The sequence below is a fragment of the Nuphar pumila genome, chromosome 5 (assembly GCF_984573655.1).
Source record: "Nuphar pumila chromosome 5, dmNupPumi1.hap1.1, whole genome shotgun sequence".
NCBI lineage: Eukaryota > Viridiplantae > Streptophyta > Magnoliopsida > Nymphaeales > Nymphaeaceae > Nuphar > Nuphar pumila.
In genome coordinates, this window is record NC_143253.1 from 119,140,096 (window position 1) to 119,161,830 (window position 21,735).

General features: G+C 36.1%; 1 protein-coding gene across 2 annotated transcripts in view; it reads right to left on the bottom strand.

Moving 5' to 3' along the window:
* Window positions 1-21,735, bottom strand: part of LOC149838355 (uncharacterized) — an 85,855-nt gene that overhangs the window by 8,568 nt on the left and 55,552 nt on the right. For both annotated transcript variants that reach the window (XM_090006541.1, XM_090006542.1), the window contains exons 9-12: window positions 12,302-12,412; window positions 11,667-11,716; window positions 7,006-7,168; window positions 6,757-6,891 (exon numbers count right to left, since the gene is read on the bottom strand). In XM_090006541.1, the coding sequence (XP_089862667.1) occupies window positions 6,757-6,891; window positions 7,006-7,168; window positions 11,667-11,716; window positions 12,302-12,412 (459 nt within the window). The remainder of the gene's footprint in view (window positions 1-6,756; window positions 6,892-7,005; window positions 7,169-11,666; window positions 11,717-12,301; window positions 12,413-21,735) is intronic.

Sequence of the window (21,735 nt, forward strand, 5' to 3'; positions counted from 1 at the left end):
CAAATTCCTGTGAAATGTGACTGATTTAGGCTAATTTTGGCGGATTGTTGTGCTGTCAACTTGCAACCAGCTTGCTTGAGTTGCCCGTGTCAATCCATGCAACTATGTGGTCTACTAAGTCTTTGTTGCCATCAGGTGTTGGCAGGAACCAGGTGGTTTTGATTGTTTTTGAACGAACTGGACAATGTTAGTGAGCTGGTATCCATTCATAGTAGTGTCGAGTGATCTTGGTGGTCATGTTAGGATTGCATAGGCCGAGCTTGGCCTGCTCAGCCTTGTTCATTTGGGTCAACCCCAATTAGAGATCAGACTCAGGTGTTGGTGCTGACCCGAGCTTGAAATCATGACAAACAGAGCCAACAAGTAGATCTCAAGTTGGATTCATATGAAAAGTATTGTATCTTTTAGCATTGTTAGTAATAGGAATCGACATGCTGGATCATCCCTTTTCAAACCACATACTCCATTCAAATGCTCTACGACATTGTGCATGACATAAGAATCTTGTAAAAAAATATATAATATATGTTTAAGAATTGACTCGCGAAGTTGTGCTCCCTTTGCACATGCTCAGCTTGACAACCCTTCACGATCAGCTCGTGACTTGGCTAATCGAGCCCCTTTTATGAGATCTTAAAATTAGCTGAATTGGACAAGCCACAGGCTGCTCGACTCATTCCCATCCCTATATTACAAGATAATAGTAGCTATAGAAAATGGTGACATCAAACATGGTTATTTTAGAAAAATAAGCAGAGGCAGACCATTTGCTAATATTTTGGGACGCTCAAGCAATTATTTTTTCTACGTATCAGTGTCTTTTGTACACTTTTTACATTGGTATAAAAATTTAATATAATCTATGTGATGTGGGCACTTCTACTAGGCTGTTGTTTTGGTGTTAAACTCATACAAATACCAGTCACCAATATTGACTATATTTTGAAGATATCATGATGTCAATGGTTTTTTCTGCAACAACTGATAAAAATGTCAATGCATTAATGTTATTTTTACATGTTAATCGCATATTTTTGCAGTATTTATTTGAGATTTTTTATTTCTTGTTGGTTGTTGCTTCATCAATAGAGAATTTTTTAGTTATTTATAATTTTAGATAGTTTTTTTAAGTTAAAAAAAATTGAAGCTTACGCTTTACGCCTTGCCGCAGATTTTGTGGAGCGCCTCGCTACGCCTCAACGCTTTTCACAACACTGGGTTGAATGCAAAGACTGGGTGATAAAGTTCTGGCATCCTAACAAAGCGGTCGAAGGTCCACATATACCAAGAGCTATCACCAAAGTTGACTATCACAGAAAGGTATAAGCCACCATATCACAAGGCTCCAGAAAGGTTTTCATCCTAATACGAGATGAATGAAGTCACTGTTAAGATTAATGTATCCTTTTATATATATAGGGACTAAGTCAAACAAACGGCTCCTTCTCCTCTATAAACAGGGATGTGTTCTATGTGTAAGGGTTGAGAGAGTGATGGGTACTGTAGTATTAAGTTTGTGTGTTATTTTTTAGTGTATTTGTAGTGAGGTTTGAATGTAATTTTCTTTTTGTATTTTTAATATCCATTATGAATAGAGTTATTCATTCACCAATGTAATTTCCCTTTGTATTTTTAATATCCATTATGAATAGAGTTATTCATTCACCAATGTAATTTCTCTTTGTATTTTTAATGTCCATTACAAATAGAATTATTCATTCACATTTACATGTGTCTTTTTAGCTCTTAAGTTTGTATCCAATGTATAATATTTGGATTATTTGAGTTCATCTTGGAATGCATTGGAATCCGTACCATTTCGTGACATGGTATCAGAGCAAGCCATCGGGGTCTAGAAAAAGATTTGTATTAATGAATGGAATGCATTCAAGGATTTCACATTCCTGCATGTATTTTTAGCTTTTCAATTTTCATATGTTTGGTAAAATATATTTTTTTAAGGAGTAATGTTAAAAATAAATATTTTTGAAGTATGTACCAATTATTGTGTTTTGATATATGAAATATACGTCTTAGATTATGGATGTGTAGTGAAAAATTATATTTTGCAAAGATATGTGAGCTTTTGCACACTCATTTTATTGAATAAAATTCATTGTGTGCCTTATGATGTGTATCCTCTTTGTGGGATTTGTGAGTGTGTTCTCTAGAACACCTTTGTTGTTATCCACTCAAGTTGAATATTGGTGAATTCTTGGTTCGTGATTGAATACTTGTGTTGTTATCCACTAAAGTTGAATAGGTAGCTTCTTAAAATATTATGTATTTTGCAAAATACTAAAATTCATATTTGAATGTCCCTTAACATATGTATGAACTATTTTTAGAATTTTTAATATATTGTGATGTGATCAAGCATAAACTTTTATTATGATCTATTTCTAAGGAGGCCTTTCTATCACCATTTGAATATGTTATTTCATATATGTTTGAGCTATATTGCTCTATTAAGTAAGATTATTTTCAAATGATGTGTTAGATTAAGGCCTTTTTTAGGTATATGCCTCAAGAAGTCTTTATTGAATGGCACAAGCATGACTTGTTATCATATAATAAATGTGTTTATTTTAGTGGTTTCTCTCGTGTATTAATATTTTATATTATGCTTTTTGGAAAGTGTTACATTGTGAGAAAAAACTCTTGTTACTTCTTAAGATCATATGTATTCTTGTCTCTTTAATGAGATTTATTGACCTTTTGTATGTGATGGGATTAGTGCACTTGTTTCTTGATTGATGAATTTATGATCTTTTAAAGGGTTATTAAACTTCATAATTCTATCACCTCTATGTAGAGTGCTTATATTGGATATAACTTGTTATTTGCTTATTCAAGTTTGTAAAAGTTGTCATGAAACATCATGTATTGCATATAATTCCATCGATTGATATATTGTTATGCATATGATTGCACTATATTTATTCTAAGTTTTCATCTACCTTTTGGATTTGATTTGAAACTGTCTTTTCAAATCGGCTATTGTATATGAACACACTTATTTGGAAATTTATTTTTGTGAGTATTTATGGCCTTATGGCATTGATTTTGTCCATCGCAAAATTTCAAATGATGCATCATTTCTCTTGATCTCCTGACCTTATTATTGTTGAATCAGAGATGTTTATTGGGGCGAGTTGTATGAACCTCGTTTTATATCATTTTAGATTGTCAACTTATGGTTTGGCTGTAACTGGCGGTTGCTTGATCTCTGGATCAGTGAGTGTGTTGTATCACTCATTTGTTTTTGCCATTGTTATTGCTATAGATACTTATAATTTTGTTCATCTATTATGGCTATCTATTTTTTAAACCATGATGTTTCTAAAGATTGTTAAAAATTGATATTCTTATTGACATTAGTTTGTTTCCATATGGAGACAAGAGACGTTTATCAGTGTGATGAGGTATGTGCACCTATTGAAACTGACGTTTATAAGAGATTTTGGATTATCAGTGTGGTGAGGCATGTGCACCCGTAGAAATTGATGGTGTTTATAGTTTTACAATCATTTGTAAGGTGAGTTATGTGCACCTCTTGTGAATTATAGTTGATTTATATTGTCAGGAAGCCCTGTATTGCCTCTGTTTGGTCACAGAGATGATTGTTGCTGACATTTGTGATTGATCGCTTAATTTGTATTGTCAATGAGCCATGTATTGCATATGCATGATCATAGAGATGATTGTTACTGACATTTGTAATTGTGTTCTTGTTCTAGTAGCTGATACACCTAAATTTTAAGGTTTGGAGGTCCAGTGAGGTAACTGCTCGTTGTGGTCGAACTAATGTTAAGATTTGCAAATATCATTCATTATGATCCTCCTCTTACATTTAGGTTGATCCTCATTGTGATCACTTTTGTATTTTCGCTTATATTGCTTTCTAAGCATTTGAAGGATATATTATTTTTACCTTGAGAATTGTTTGTGTAGTCCAGAAGTAATCCTTTTTAGTTATATTATTCCTAAAATAAAATTGAACTATGTGACTTCTCAAATCTTTGTTGAGTAATTGAAATTATTTTTTATCTTCCATTGTGTAAATGATTTGTTATGTATTCTCTTTTTGTGAGTTATTTCTAGTATTAATAATGTTGAAAATCGATGAATGTTATACATTAATGTATATTTTATAGTAGATATATGTGTGCATGATTTTCGTGAATGATTAAAGTGATAAGTGTCTATCATGTTTGAGATTAATGATTTCTCACATTAAATGATTTTAAAAATTGTTAAATTGAACTCTTAAATAGTTTTTATATCTATTGTATGTGTGTTTGGCCATCCTCTCTATAATATATAGTTAATCTAATTATCCTTTGAAATCTTCTTATGATATATTTGTGTATAGTTGGGATGTTCTGTTAGCTCTATTTACATGTTTCCAAGAATTAGTGATATTGAAGATCCTCTCTGTGATAGAGCATATAATAGAGCACCTCCTTAAGGGATGAATGGAAGAACTTAATAAAGACAAATTATGATATTTTATGTAAAGGATTATTTATTTGTATTTGCAAACTTATAGTGAGTGATTGTAAGTTTGAGAAGGGGCGTTAAGATTAATGTAACCTTGTGTGTGTGTGTGTGTATATATATATATATATATATATATATATATCAAACAAACTAAGCATATGTTCTTTTTCTTTGAGGCTCTTATTTCTTTATATTTCTTATTTGCTTAGTTTTTCAAAAACAGACCGTGCATATTCATATTTGTGATTCAAAACAAACTCTAACATTCATGTACAATCTTTTCTTTCAAATCCACATAAATAACCACTCTTTCTGCAAAAAAAAAATTACATGGGACTTAAAAATCTCTAAAATGTCAGATCATGTAAAAACATTAATATATGCTTAAAACTTGTTTCTTAAAAGCCTAATTTTATGAGTATTTATCAGAAACAGATACATGGACAAAAAAAAATTTGGGTGTGCATCTCAATATATATATATAGTATATATAGGGACTAAGTCAAATAAATTTGACTAAGCTCCCAACGGCTAGAATTCTAGTCATTGGGAGGTGTCTCCCTTGGTTATTTGAGAGGACTTCTTTCCTCACTTTACTTCTTTCTCCCCTCCATAAATAGGGATGTGTATATATGTGTAAGGGTTGAGAAAGCGACGAGTAGTATTAGGTTTGTGTGTTATTTTTTAGTATATTTGTAGTGAGGTTTGAATGTAATTTTCTTTTTATATTTTTAATGTCCATTATGGATAGAGTTATTCACCAATGTATTTTCTTTTTGTATTTTTAATGTTCATTATGAATAGAGTTATTCATTCACATTTTCATGTGTCTTTTTAGCTCTTAAGTTTGTGTCCAAATGTATAATATTTTGATTCTTGGAGTTCATCATGGAGTGCAATGGAATCCGTACCAGTTCGTGAGAGTCACAAGGCTCCAAAAGGTTTTCATCCCATTACTAGATGAACGAAGCTATGTCACAGGGATGCTAAAAAGAAAGAGTGCAAGCCACTGATAATGCATTATCTTCTATATTGAAAGTGAGTTAATGACAATTCAATTTATGCATGGCCGAGTACATGCAGCAAGTTACAAAATGTCATGAGGGCTTGGTATCTTCCACTAATGTATATAATGTGTCAGGAGTAAATTAGAATATATTTAAAAGGATCAAAATGACACGCACCAATTTATGAGGCATCAAGTACTCCTATGTGTTTTTTTTTTCCAATATGAGCTGAAAACTAACAATTCTTTTGTACACGACATTAAGTTCTATCCAACAAGTGCTTAGCCCTGTAATTCTCTGATGGGGAACACATTGTGTATGTGTTGCTCCAAATGGGTGGTCAAATATAAAACATTGACCAGACATCTAAGGATACCCTGACCAGGAAACAAAATATCCACACTACCATAATTAATCGTACTCCAAAGGATATGTTCTATGCATTGCCTTGGTAATGGTCAAACATAAGGAATATACTATTCATTAATACTCTAGCATTATACAGTCGGAAAACAATAACTGTATTTCCATAGTTGAGATCATCTGAAGAACAGGGAAGCTTAATAGAAGTAGAAGGATTTTGAAGAAAATTAAGACATTGAATAAATTACCCACAAATTTAAGAACTCCAAAATATAACCCCCTTCTCAAGTCTAACTCTTGAAAAATAAGACGTGCATTCAATGTAGGCACTTCACAAGTAGCTAGACGGTGGCTAACGATCACACAAGCGCATCCCAGATTAGTTTTGTTTTTAGTCATTAGAACACCATGTTATTATAAACTTTGACTGCACAATGGGGTCACTTTGTATCTTTTTTATCATGAAACATTTGGCATAAGACCATTTTATCTTATACAGAATTAAATGGACTTGCTTCCCATTTCCAGGACATAATGTTATAGTGGTTGTTTTGCAAAATGCTACCACTCATTTGAATCATGAATACAGTTCTTTTTGTAGGACAGGTAGTCGAATGAATTATGTGGATAATTTAACTCAAATTGTGTAACATCTTTTGATACTTATTGTAGATTAGCAAATTCTAAGGAAATGTCATATTGGAAGATGTGCTGAGATGTGTCAATTATTATCAACAGGAAGTACATGAGGCACAAAAAAGACTTTTGTTGAGACTCCCATCTCAACAAGAATGCTATGTAATTTTATGAATATCCAGAATCCCAGATTGGTGAAATTGCCATTTCCTGCTTAAAATTTTCTTTATTCACACAGAAATCTAACCTGTATAACTGACTTCTGGTTGAGCATCATTAGATCATAAACTAGGTATCTTCTATTCAGCTGCCCAGTTCCCGGATCTGTGTCAATTATCATCTCACCGTCAAGTAATGTGAGCTGATGATGGTTCCTCTCATCCTTGAAAAACACGAGGTTTCAATTAACCAATAAATGTCTAATTTTTAGAGCAATGCAACATCAATATTCACAGAGGGAAACTGAAAAAAAGAAAGAAAGAGGACACGTACAAACCTGGCAAGGAGATTTTAAAGGAAACCGCATTTGAACTCTTCGAAAACAAAACTTTCTATCAATCAAATAACACCCATCATGTGTGATAAGCATCATATATCGTGTCCCATCAGCTTTCCATGTTGCGTAGTAATAGCGTTGCCTCAGAAGCTGCAAATTTGCCCTACATCAAAGGCATGATAATCTTAGAAAAGAAAAAAGGCATCTTCTCAGCTGAAAAAGTATGGATATAAATATAAATAAATAAATAATATATATATATACATAGAGAGAGAGAGAGACAAATTGGTAGGTAATGCACCATGTCTCAGCACTTGTGTGCTCCGACCTTGAATGGTGCAAACAAATGATCGGATGGTCAAGAAAACCTATAGATGTGATCTACATGGCTTTAGTGAGAATTTTGAATAAGGTGACTGGGATGCGTGAGAAGGATTTTCAAAGTTTCAAAAATTAACAGCCCACAGTAGGCCAAAATCTTAAAATTAAAAAAAAACATGAACCAAGGTGTGAACTATAACAAACTGACTGCTGATCACGTTTATGGGGTCAGATTGAGTGAGAGAGGTTGTTTGCCAAGTGCACATTTTGACCTGTGCATCTCTCTCTCTCTCTCTCTCTCTCTCTCTCTCTCTCTCTCTCTCTCTCTCTCTCTCTCTCTCTCTCTCTCTCTGTGTGTGTGTACATATATAGAGAGATACACGGGGCCTCTCTCTTTTCCCCTTCTTTGTCTCTCTCCCCGCTCTTGCTCTCTCCCGCTCGTCGCTCGCTCCCCTTTCTAGATGCATAAAAAAGAACAAGGTATGCTCTCTCTCTCTCTCTCTCTCAGGTCTCGGCTGCCTGCGAAGTCATCATCAGCTGGCAGGATTCTGGGATCTATCCTGGCATCATTCCTTGCACCAGACGTCCGGCATGAAATATGGTTTTTGCATAATCTGAGTTAGGGTTTTCAAAGATAAAGATTTTAGAAGTTCATTGAATATGAAATCGTGGATTTTGAGGCAGTATTGGATTTTCTACATATTTTTCTGTAATTTCTGGACGGAGGGTGGTTTTCTGACCAGATTTATAAAATCTGATATTTCTGATATGATAAGGGCTTTTTCATGGTGCAAATCACTTGTATTCGGGTGTTTTTTTAAGTCTAGCAGCTATTAAAATTGATCTGAGTATGGGTTTTGGTGTTGATGATGATTTTGTGATTATTTGTGAGCTCTATAATAGGTGGTAAACCAGTTTTGGCCTATTTTAGTTATCGGGTAGGGCTACTTTTATGGATTTGGTTTGAGTTTGCTGCTGGTTCAGATTTATCTGGCTTCTGGACTGGTTCAGAAGAAGAAGAATGCTCATATTTTATTTTTTAGAAACTTACATACATCAAGTTGCATTAATATTACTTTTACATGTTAATCTCACATTTTTCGGTATTTATTTGAGATTTTCTATTTCTTATTGGTTGTTGCTTCATCAATAAAGCATTTCTTTTATTTGTTAGTATTTGTAGATATTTTTAAATGTTTTTTTAAGTTTTTTTTTAGGCTTACGCTTTATGCCTAGAGGCTTACGCCTCGCTTTATTTTTGGGTGGAGCGCTACGCTATGCCTCAACGCTTTTCACAACATTGTGCATGACACAGATGATACCTTAATGACATTCATGAATCAGTTGCCATGCATAGGATAACCCATAAATGATGCAAAAATAAGTGTTTTGTCCAAATCTATCCCTCCCTTGTTTTGTTTCTCATAAACACTCCTAAGTTTTAAACTGTTAGGATGCATCCTTCTATCAAGTTAACCATGGTGGAGGCTTGACTATGGTTATTTCAGATCATTAAATAACTAAAATATCATTGATTAGGTGTTGAAATCACACTAATATCCTAAAAATTTCGTCCCTGAGTTTACCAGCTCAAATGCATCCATTTTTTCCCCTTTCTCTCTCTAGTGAAATGCTCATGGGCCACCGGGTTGAGTACTCACTGGGACGTGTTCTATATCACCTTTTTCATAATCAACCATTCTTGTGATTGGCTTTTAGTTTGTTCAAGTATCGGGGAAATGGTTTTCAGATGGACCTTTGAGGCTTCCCATTTCCATCTAACCCCTTTAGTCTTCCATTCTAGCATTGCCAGTCTCCTTTTTAAGTTACCCATTTCTGTCAACCAATCACTTGATTACATATTGAGACTTTACTGTGAGCTTAAGATACCTACCAATAACTTCTCTGGGGTTTTAGCTTTAAAAACTTCAGTCCACAGCTACCTCATGCCATCTTTAGGTAAACCAATCTATACAGCATAATTGTCTATCATCTATACATGAATGGGATGTAAAACCCCACTTCCATAAATCAACCCAAAGTCCTCACTCAAATGTTGGGAGCGGCCTTCCAAGAGAAAATAATAATCCATTTCAAGCTATGAGAAGAGTGTTCAAGCAAATCAAGGGAGGGAAAATTACAATGGTTCAGGTAGGTAGTACCGCCAGCCACTCACAAGAAGATGGTGACATCTGGTTTTGCTGTAACTCACATTCAAGAATAGGAAATCACCAACTTCTGTTAACCCTAAGTAAATAGCAAAATTGTCATTTTATCAAAAGTACATGGGTTTCCCTCAACGGCTCTCAGCCTCTCACAGTTGTTGTCCCAAAGGATGCTCGTGGAAGGGTTAAAGAAAAACATGGGGAATTTTTTGGCAAGGTTACCAAAAACCTTACTTATATATGAGAAACTGTTTCCAAAATCAGAAATCCAACTTTATAGAAACTTATAAAAAACTTGTAAATAATGATTTGGAAATCCATTTCTCATCCAGTGAGAAAACTGTTTCACATCACATGAAAAACCTACTTTATACAAGAAACCTGACATGCTTCCCATACATTTCACGTGCATTTCCATTAGACAAGAAATACTTTTTATAATAACAAAAGTTGAGATTCACGTGCTGTTTAAGGTTCTAAAAAACAAATATTATACTATTTTTTCACGTTAAGAAAGATGTAATTTATTGGATGAAATAGAGAAATCTCATAATTTAATGGAACTGCATTATTTTTGTCTTATTTCTTGAATCTATTCGAACTAAACAATATGTTGCATTTAAGAACTTTATTTATGCTATTATGTCATTAAAAGCAACCTGCTTATGCATTCAGATATAGAAATATAAACATCTTGTGTGATAGTTTTATAGTATTAGTCAATATTCATATATTTTATGAATGAAATTTACTCATTAATTCTTACTAGTTATCATAATACTAGTAAAGAAGTACAACTTTGACACATGAAAAGAGAATAGAACATGCTAAACATCATCCAAGGGTTAGTTTTTGCTTTTGGAAATTAGATCTATGAAAATGGTGTCTATCACCATAAGTAATGGTGGTTTAGGACCACAATATAAGAACCCTATCTATCTACCTATAATAATATGTACATACATACATTCATACATATATACCTACAAAAAAAAAATATATATATATATATATATATATATATTATACATGGAAAATTGGTTCCTCCTAACTGTCCATACAGTATGGACGATGCTGAATTTTGATGTTTTAAACCATGTTTGCTAAAAGATCCGAGGGGTTAGCATAATTGGAAAGGGCCTCCGCAGTCAGATGGGCAGTCGAGGTTCGATTCCCGCGGGCATTATCCCCTTTGCATAAGCCGAAGCCAGTCGCTCCCTGGGGTAGAGTGGTGCACCCGGGTTTACACCCCTTCGGGGGTGGTTTCCCCATCCTTATGGGGAAAAAACATGTTAGCTCATTCTAACCCCACGATGTGTTTAGCATGATCCATCTTCTAAAAATCGACTATTGGATCGTGTTTTTTCAATGAAAAAAATGATTGTATGAGTTTTCAAATTTATAAAAATTCTAAGTCGTCAATTTTTTATGCCTTATAAAAACCTACTCACATGTCGTAATCAGATGATCCAAAAGCCTATTCTTACTAGTCAGACCATGTGGATCACATCCATAAGGTTGACTCCAACAAAGAACTGAAAAAGCGAAAACTAAGACTATCTGCAACCTCCTACCATTAGGAGGAACTAATCACTTTCTTGTACATTATATATATACAAACTTTTTTATAAATCTAACCCCATGGATGTGATCTACATGCTTTATTTAGTGAAGATCTACATTTGGATCATTTGATTCCGTCACCAGCACAGATTTTTCCAGCAAATTGAAAAACAACTGCAGTATAACGGAACCATATAGAATTAGGAAAAGAATCACATGAAGGCATTTTGGCTTTTCAAAATCAAGTCTAAAATACTGTTGCCTTTCCATTAACACCTAAAGTTCCACAAGTGACCTAGACACTTGGACATGGCTATATATATATATATATATATATATATATATATATATATATACCAAAAAATCACATGAGGTTTCAGTTACTAGCTAACATATTCAAACTGGCTTGCATTCAGCACATCTTGTGATTGGCTACAAGTTTATCAAATAAGGAAAAAAATGGATTTTCATAAGAAAATCATGCTTCATACTTGACCTAAAGATGGATACATGGAAACGTTGGTGAAATATCAAAATTAGATTCACTATGAAGACATGATAAAAGCATGGCCCTAGTGAAAATTGCAGTAATTAGAATGGGGGTTAGTAAACCTGTCAAGAGAAACTGGCTGCGATCCTGGAAAATTCAAGTTCCCATGTGCCTAAGAACCACAAGAAAATAAGAATTGGATCAGCAAATTTGAGTGCAACCGTATCATTACATGAACTAAAAGAGAGAGAGAGATCAGCATACCAAGGAGATCTCACATAACAAGAAAAATGTATAATTCACACAGCTATTTTACTCTAACAGAATGTGATATCACAGCAACATCAAAATGCTCAGATTATTTTCCCAGTGGAACTTTAGGCTTAAAGTAAACTATATGAAAGAAAAGTGACTCATGCAGCTTGATGCTGATAATTATCATTAAATAAAAGTGGCAATAATACATAGACACGATAAAGCAGAAAGCACTAAACTGAGTTCCTGCATATAGTTTTGGTCATGATAAATCTTCAAAACCGGTGCTTGTGATTGGGATGAGATGCAAGGAACATGACATGCTTCTCACAAACAAGTAGGCACACAGAACAACATGAATGCTTGAATCTGATTAGCACAAGGTAGGCCACCATATATGATCCATTTTATTATCAACGTTGCATTTCAATATGTACTTGCAATCAAGAAGCAATTTGTCCAGCAATCTCAAATTGGTCAAAAAAGGACCCATAAAACCCACCACACCAAGTGCTCGATAACAGATCTTTTGCAACTCAACTTGATGGTCATAAGATATCTCATCTCCCAAAACATCATCATTTGTCATCACTTCATTATCAATGCCCATCTCCTGCCAAAGGTAAAAGTGTTGATTAAAGGTGACAAAAAAAAATGCAAGACTTCTGAGATCTAAATTTGAGTCCATCTCACAACAGCCTACCATGAAGCAAGCAAACAATACAGATAAGCCGACCTGACAGAGATCCTAACACTTACATGAGAAGACTTCATGCATAAAGCATAAAATATGAGAGGGAATATTTTTAAGGATTTCAAAGATACAAACAAATGATGACCATCACTAGGACAACGTAGAAACTGTCATAAAATAAAACAGAGCATCAATAAAGTAGGCTCAAGAACAAAACATAAGGATACTCATGAAACAAGAATAGATTATTTAACAGAAAAAGTTGCATGAATGTCAGAAAAGAAGCTATGCTAAGACAAAAGCAAGAAATAGTGCTCGCATCTTCCACCTTGGATGGATTCGCTTAGAAGCTATGCACAAATGAAAACCCAAGACAATAGTCCAAAATAAAATAAACACCTTAAGATGGACTGATGGACCCCATATAATGGAAATCCAACCCATATCCACCCCAATCCCAATACCATCACCAAAAATGATGCACATGTAACACACTACCTTTGTTAGAGAGTACTTTTTGGTGTGGTTGGAATTGCTGATCTCACACTTGTTTACTATTTTGATAACTAGAAAGCTGAAGCAACCAGAAAATCATTTCCAGCAATCCCAGTGTTTAGTGTTTTCTGGCCATCGAAAGTTTGGAGATCAACTTGAATCATGAGGTGATGTAGATGAATTTTCAACTATTTTTCAGTGACTCGGTAGACAAAAAACACATGGAATAGTTCTGTACATATTGGATGCAACTACCCTGATCATTTTCCAACCATTGGGTGCAAAAGAAGACCAGAATAATGGAATAATGTGGCCAACTTTGTAGCTATGTCACACGGACTCGGCTAGGGGGGCGACGCACCTGCGTCGACACGCCCCGACACGGGTGCGGACACGGGGCGGACTCGGTCAACAGGTGTCGGACTTGGTCAATGCACCTGGGCCGAGTCCGTCCACTTTATAGACTCGGTCAACTTTGACCGAGTCTATATTCATCCATTTTTTAGGGGAAAAATTAAAAAAAAAATCATTTTTTATCTTTTTTTAAAATATATATATATATACAACAACAACAACAACAACAACAACAACAACTACGCCTTCATCCCAAAACAATTGGGGTCAGCGATATGAACCAAAAAGAAATTCATTTTGGGTCTTCCACATGAATCCTTTTCCTCCAATCATTTCTATCCAACGCCATGTCCTCGGTGAGGTTCAAAGCATTCATATCCTTTCCTATCATCTCCATCCAAGTCTTCCTAGGCCTACCCCGACCTCTTTTAACTAATATATTTTCCCATTTCTCCAACCTTCTAACTGGAGCATCATTAGGCCTTCGCCGAATATGTCCAAACCACCGTAAACGATTCTCTCGCATCTTATATATATATATATATATATATATATATATATATATATATATATATATATATATATAGCACTGTCAGTCACAGACTGTGTGCACACTGTCACATGGCCAGTGCTATCTTATTACTTTGATCGTTCCAGGTGCTATCTTATTAATTTATTGTTATATATTTTTTTTAAAAAAATTATACATATAGCCGAGTCCCCGTGCCCAAAATTTTTGAAATTGCGCCGCACCCGTGTCGCACCCGCACCAGCACCCATGTGACATAGCTTTGTAGCTATCCTTCAGCCATCCAAAACTGAAAACAACTGAGATCATCCTATTCATGCTGGACAAAACTACTCGTAACGTTTTTTTGCCATTAGATGGCCAGAATATGACAAAGAAACATAAAAAGCTGGATTCTAATAAACCAAGTCTGTGTCGTCTAAACACCAAAACAAACCCAAAGCCTAATCAAAACCATGGTTTTGGGGGTTGTCATTCAAATGCCCCTTAGTTTTGATGTTTGAACCCAACTACTTCCACAGCCTCCATATCCTCTAAATAAATATTCACGAGAATATTTTTCTCCACTGTTTGCTTCTTTCATGAATTTAAACATTACCTTCTTGATCATTTCTGTAGAACAATCACACGGACGGACTGGTTCTTGGCACAGCTATATGCCATAACATTCAGATCTGCAACCAAAATTATCTCATTTTCTTTTTGACAATGTAGTAAATGCATGACAAAGATCACACTAGTGGAGGATGGCCCTTCCATGATTGGGAATTTTCTCCTTCTCCTTATTCTTCTATTTAATATAAAGTTTTGACAATAAATTAAAAACTACAACATAACAAAATAAACAAGCATGACTATAAGTTCAATGGGAAGAGAACAAGGGTTGTCACGCCTCCTCCCTGCTTTTTTTATGCTTTAAACTTACAGAATTATAAGAGGGGAGAAACTAGATAACGATTATGTGAAAACTCTCCTAGTCATCAGCTACATTAACTCATCATTCAACTAGAGACACTCTAGCCAATAGGATTGCAACTAGTCATAGGCCCACAACTACAGCAACTGATGAGTCACTTTCGAGCACCAAGGTTCCCCATAAGCAAAAGGCAAATATAGCAGTTCTCGACAAATTGCCAAAATATGACCCACTTAAAATGCTTTAAGAAAGCAAAGCCCATATATTGTAATGAGAAGAGCGACAAACAAATGCAAGCCAACTAAGGGCATACAAACACACAATACATTGTGCACAACCACAAATCCTCTTAAGGATAACACAATAAGCTAACTAGGGCTTGCAACACAATGTAAAAATATAGACTTTATTGACAAAATGCTTAGTGAGAAGCATTAAAATAAATGGGGACAACACACAAGAGAGAGGGAGCCTTGGGAGCTCCCATACAGATGTAGGGTTCTATAGCCGATAGGAGCATCCCCAACGTCTCTATGGGTAATCCCCATAGAGTCCCTTAAGGCAAAAAATATATTTAAATAAAAAGAAATAATGCCCCTGTTGGGCATTATATATATATATATATATATATATATATATATATATATATATATATATATATATATATATTCTTTCATATTTAAGAATATACATATTTTAATACCTCTCATCAAACTTTCGGTGTATACACTAAAAGTTTGTTAAGTAAGAATATGAAATGTGGTGCAGCAAGAGCTTTGGTGAAGAAGTCGGCAAGTTGATACTCATAAGCTAAGTAACAGGGACTCGGCAAAGCAGGTGTCGCACCCACGTCGACGCGATGCGGGTGCGCGTGCGGCACCAGGTGCGGTCAACATGATTTCGTCCATATTTCGGACGTTAAAAAAAAATGATGAAAATGATTGATTAGGGCAAAAAAAAATTGCCCAAATCACTCCTCTCCTCTCCCGCGCAGCTCAGCTCGAGCCCTCTCCTCTCGACGCCCCGATGCCACCTCCTAAGCTCCTCTCTCTCGTCGCAGGTATGTCCCTCTCGCTCTCTGCTTGTGTCGGCAGGGGAGGGGCCGAGCGCCCCCCCCCCCCTACACCCTCTCTTTCTCTTGTTGGATCGGCAGGGGAGGGGCCGAGCCCCCCCTGCTCCCTCTGATTTCGGCAGGGGAGGGGCCGAGCCCCACTGCTCCCTTTGTTTTCGACAGGGGAGGGGCCGAGCCCCCCCTCTCGCTCTCTTGTTGGGTCGGCAGGGGAGGGGCCAAGCCCCTCCCCCCTCTCGCTCTCTTGTTGGGTCGACAGGGGTGGGGCTGAGCCTCCCCCCCCCCCCCCCCCCCCCTTGCTCCCTTTGTTTTCGGCAGGGGAGGGGATGAGCCCCTCCCTATTTTCGGCAGGGAAGGGCCCGAGCCCCCCACCCTGCTCCTTTTGATTTCAGGGGAGGGGCCGAGCCCCGCCCTCTCGCTCTCTTGTTGGGTCGGCACGGGAGGCGCTGAGCCCCCCCTACTCCCTCTGTTTTCGGCGGGGGAGGGGCTCGAGAGAGGAGAGGAGAGGAGAGGAGTGATTTTCAAAATAAGATCGGCATTGACATCTCGCTCACCAACATCTCAGTACGAGTTGGGTGGTTCAGAAATCACATATCTGAAGAAACCCTGTTGTTTCTTCACATGGAATTCACAGATTCTTACAAACAAACCGGCCCTTGTTGCTTCTCCCCCGATTCGCGCTTCCTCGCTATCGTTGTCGACTATCGGCTAGTTATCCGAGATGTTCTCTCTCTCAAGGTACCCTTTTTTCCTCTTCAAACATTGTTTTCTTCAACAAATTGGAACTCATCACTGCGGATTTGTTGCTTATGTGCATATACACGATTACCCAAATCACCATGTTAGCATTTTTGGCACTTTAATCTTGATGACAATGTGAAGATTTTTTTTTCTTTTGGGCTCCCCATGCTAGAACCAAGTGATCGTGTATATGGTTTTATAGTTTTCGAGATTGCTTTTAATATTTGTGTAAACCTTGTAAGCACCGGAAGGTAAGAAAGAGGGCAAGTGAGATTTTATAGATACCCGCCAGAGTTATTTGGGGTAATTCCACTATTGGTTTGATGTTGTTTTATTTCTTATATTATTGTTTTTTGGGACATGGATTTGATGGTTGTTGCAATTTGAAAGAGATATATAGATGTGGAAAAGAGCAATATGTGTAAAAATCCGGTATAATTCACGTCTCACTAAAAGAACATAACCTGCTTCCATTACATCACAAGACATATTGCATTGTCTGTAACTCAGTAAGGAAGATTTGAGTTGCATGCATGATGAATGATATTATGACAATGTTAACTGTTAAATGTTAAACTGTTAAAACTTCAAAATTAGATATATATATATATATATATATATATATATATATTTACATTTTTGCCCCTGTTGCACCCCCGCACCCGGGTTTTTTGGAAGTGTCGCACCCGCACCCATGTGACATAGCTCATAAGTAACATATGAAAGCTCGATGATTCCCTTCAAATATTCATCTCGTACAGAATAGCAATCCATTTTGATATACTTGGTACACTCAGGAAAGGTGTTGTTGTTGGCAATATAAATGGCACTCATGTTGTCACAACACATCTTCGAAGGTTTGGAGATGTCTATTCTCATATCTTTGAAAAGATTCCTTAGACATACAAGTTTCATAGTTGTTGTAGCCATAGCCCTATATTTCAGCTTCAGTAGATGATAGTGAGACTTTCTGCTACTTTTTGCACCGACATGAAATCAAGGAATCCCCTAAAAAACACAAAAACCAGTAGCTGAGACCCTATCATTTGTATTTTCTCCCCAATCAGCATCAGTATAAGCAAGCAAATCTAAAGATGAGGATGAGAATAAGAAAATTCCTTTATTTATAGAATTCTTTATATATCTCATAATTGGCAATGCAACACTCATTCTACGGTGGTTGGCGCATGCTGAAACTGACAGGCAGAGTGAACAGCATGAGTTATGTCTAGTCTCACGATTGTTAAATAAGTAACAGATTCAATTAATTGTCTATATGGAATAAGATTGTCCAAAAGTGTCACACTTCGAGTCTCAGTTTTGCACTGACAACTTTAGGTGTCTCAACTTTCTTGTCATTTGTAATACCAAACTTAGCACAAATATCAGCATAAAGCTTCATCTAAGACACCCTTGCAAGGCCATAATATGTCTATTATTTCTTTTCGCTAGTCCATTTTGTTGGGGAGTTTTTTTACTATCATATGAAATTCTTTAAAAAAAGAAAATACATCTGATCTTAAATTGAGAAAGTAGACCCATACATATCTAGGAAAATTATCTATAAATGTCACATAATATAATAACCTCCTTTCAATATAACCAGAGAAGGACCCCAAACATCTGAATGCACTAACACAAACGATCTTTTAGAGATGAAAGTTCTATTTGGAAAAGGAATAAATTTCATTTTGCCAAGTATACAATCTTTGCACACTATATCTTTTTCTTTACAAAATTTTTCCTTAAAAGGAAGAAGATACATTTTTGAATAGCTTGGGTGTCCAAATCTTTTATGCCAAATTTCAATATCATTATCCTGGACTAAATTACAAAAAGAATTTTTGGAAGAGATAAAGAGTCCACGAAATAGAGATCTCTCCTCCTATGGCCTTGCCCAATCCATATCCCGGGCCGAAAATCCTGCACAAAACAACTTTTAGATGAAAAGGAGATTTCGCATCCATGGTCGGTAATTTGAGAAAAGGAAAAAAAATTAAATTCAACTTAGGAACAATCCTAATTTTTGAAACAAAAAAGTTTTGAGAATCTAAATTTTCAATACTTTCAAGTTTTAAGGATGTTCCATCAGCGGTGGAAACACAAGGCAAATTTGGGTTAGTGCATACGTTGGATAAAGTAATCTCATGTGGAGTCACATGAAAGGAAGCTCCCAAATCAAGAATCCATGAGCACTCACCAGGATAGGAAGAGTAGGCAATGGCAGCACCCGATGCAGAGGATGGAGATTTGAGCATTTGTTGAAGCGTCATAGTTAATTGAAAAAGTGTGTCTTTATTTCTCCTCCACTTTTGCCTTCTTTCTCTTTCTTTAGTGTTGATTCTTCTATAAATGCCACCTTGTTTCTAAGCTTTGAACAAAGAGGTCTAATGTGACCCGGCTCATTGCAAAAGTGACAAATAGGCTTTTTTGATCCTCCATAGTTGTTGTTCCATGAGCCATTTTGACTCCCAAATTGTGAAGGTCTATATTTTCTAATATTGTTTTCGAGCCTAGATACGACCATTACTTCATCTCCCCTTTTAGCCATGCCAAGACGAGTATCTTCTTGGCATACTTCGGCAATGGCATCTTCCAAGGGAAGTGAAGATGTCTTATGCAGGAGAGAAGATCTTACTTGTTCAAACTCCGAACGTGATCCATAAAAAATTTGGGAAAATTGTTCGTTTTTCATTTGTTTCAGCCTAAGTTTCACATCTTCGATGGCCACCCACTTAGGCTCTAATAGTGCCAATTCATCCCAAAGAGGGGATAATGCACTAAGAAATCACGGACACTCATGTCACCTTGCTTGGTTGTTTTAATTTTCTCTTGCAAGTAATATTGTCTTGCAAGATCTTTTTTAGTGTACATATCTTTCATAAACTACCATGCTTCATTTGCCTTTTTAAATTTGGCAATATTAGCATAAATTTTCATTTCAACATTCTTCATACACAATGCAAGAATCTTAGCAATGATTACTCTCCCAATCTTCTATTTTTTATTGATGATCTTCAATGGCTTTGGATCGAGCATCTCCTTCAAGAGACTTTTCTTGACCTCCTTCAAGTTTGGTGAGCTTGAGTTGAGGTTCAGGAATCGTGTCCATCACGTATCCCCAAAGCTTCTTTCTTTTGAGGTTATTTTCTATAGCGAAAGCCCACCGCATGTAATTAGTACCATTGAGTTTAAAGGAAAGGTCAATCTTTTGTTCATGTCTCATTCGAATAATAGAGAAAGAGAGAAATGTATAAGACCACTTGCAAGAACCATGATCTCACGAACACTTTTGGATGTTTCTTCACGAGCACAAACACTTTCCTCAAAATCAAGAGCTCTGATATCATGTAATGATATGAGTCGAAAACAAATACAAGCCAACTAAGGGCATACAAACACACAATACAATGTGCACAACCACAAATCTTCTTAAGGATAACACAATAAGCCAACTAGGACTTGCAACAGAATGTAAAAATATCGCCTTTATTGATAAAATGCTTAGTGAGAAGCATTAAAATAAATGGGGGCAATATGTTCTTATTTATATACAACACACAAGAGAGAGGGAGCCTTGAGAGCTCCCACAGAGACGTTGGGAGCATCCCCAATGTCTCTATGGGTAATCCCCATAGAGCCCCTTGTAATGAAATGGTAGGCTCCACGAATGCACTTGAATCTACTCAAAAGGAAGTATCTAAAAGATACTTTAGACAAGACCCATAAAAGGGTATAAATGGAAAAGCATAAAAATAAATAACACTTTATTTATGAGAGCAAAATGCTTAAAAAGCATTTAGAGGACTGATTTACACAAGGCGATGCACCCCTATTTATACAAGAGTATTAAGGAGAGCTCATAAGGAGCTCTCCCTTTCTAGCTGTTGGAACTTCCAACACCTAGAATTCTAGCCGTTGGACTAGTTCCAACAGCTAGAATTCTAGTTGTTGGACTAGTTCCAACAGCTAGAAAGTTGGTCAAGTTCCAACTGGAACTTGACCAAACCAGATGCAAAAACAAAAAGAAAAATTACAAAAAATTAAAAAGTATAAATACAAAAATATATAATAATAATATTATACTAATAATATTATTATATATGTGTTGTTTACATTTTAACACTCTCCCTCAAACTTACGGTACAATGAGTGAAAGTTTGTCTAAGAGGAAGTAAAATCTAGGAGCCGCGAGAGGCTTGATGAAGTCTGTTAATTGGTATTTTGACGTCACATATGGCAGATCAATGGTTCCATACAAGTACTCCTATCTGACAGTGGCAATATATCTCAATGTGTTTGGTGGGCTCATGGAAAGTCTGGTTGCTTGCGATGTGGATTACACTCTTGTTGTCACAACACATTCATGAGGCATGTGTTGCTTCAACTCCCATATCAACGAGCAGTCGCCTGAGCCAAACAACTTCCATTGTGGTGGTTGTCATGGCTCTATATTCAGCTTCACTGGAGGAAAGAGAAACTTTATACTGCTTCTTGCACCTCCATGATATTAGAGATTCACCTAAAAATACACATAAACCAGTGGTTGAGTGCCTATTATTAGGATCACCTCCCTAGTCTGCATCAATATAAGCAATTAAATCTAATGATGACGATGCAGACAAGAAGAGTCCTCGTGAGAGAGAACTCTTTAAGTATCTAATAATACGTAAAATTGTTCTCATGTAAACAGAAGTGGGAGCATGTTGAAACTGGCTAGCTGTGTGTACAGCATGTGTTATGTCTGGCCGAGTGATGGAAAGATAGGAAAGTGCTCCAACAAGTTGTCTGAACGGAGTGGGATCATCAAGACGCTCTTCATCATCAATTTTCATTTTAACATTGACCACTTCAGGAGTGTTCACCTTATCATCTGTAATGTCAGACTTGAAAACAATATCAAAAGCAAATTTAGATTGAGATATCAAATACCCACGAAGGGAATAAGCAACTTCTATTCCTAAAAAGTATCTCAATAATCCTAAATCAGACATTTCAAACTCCCTGTTTGTTGTCTCCAGTGATGTAACATATCATCCACATAAAGAAGAAGGATGATGATACTTGCATCAGACTAAATCTGTCATACCAGGCTTTTGGTGCCTGTTTGAGGCCATAAAGGGCCTTCTCAAGGCGAA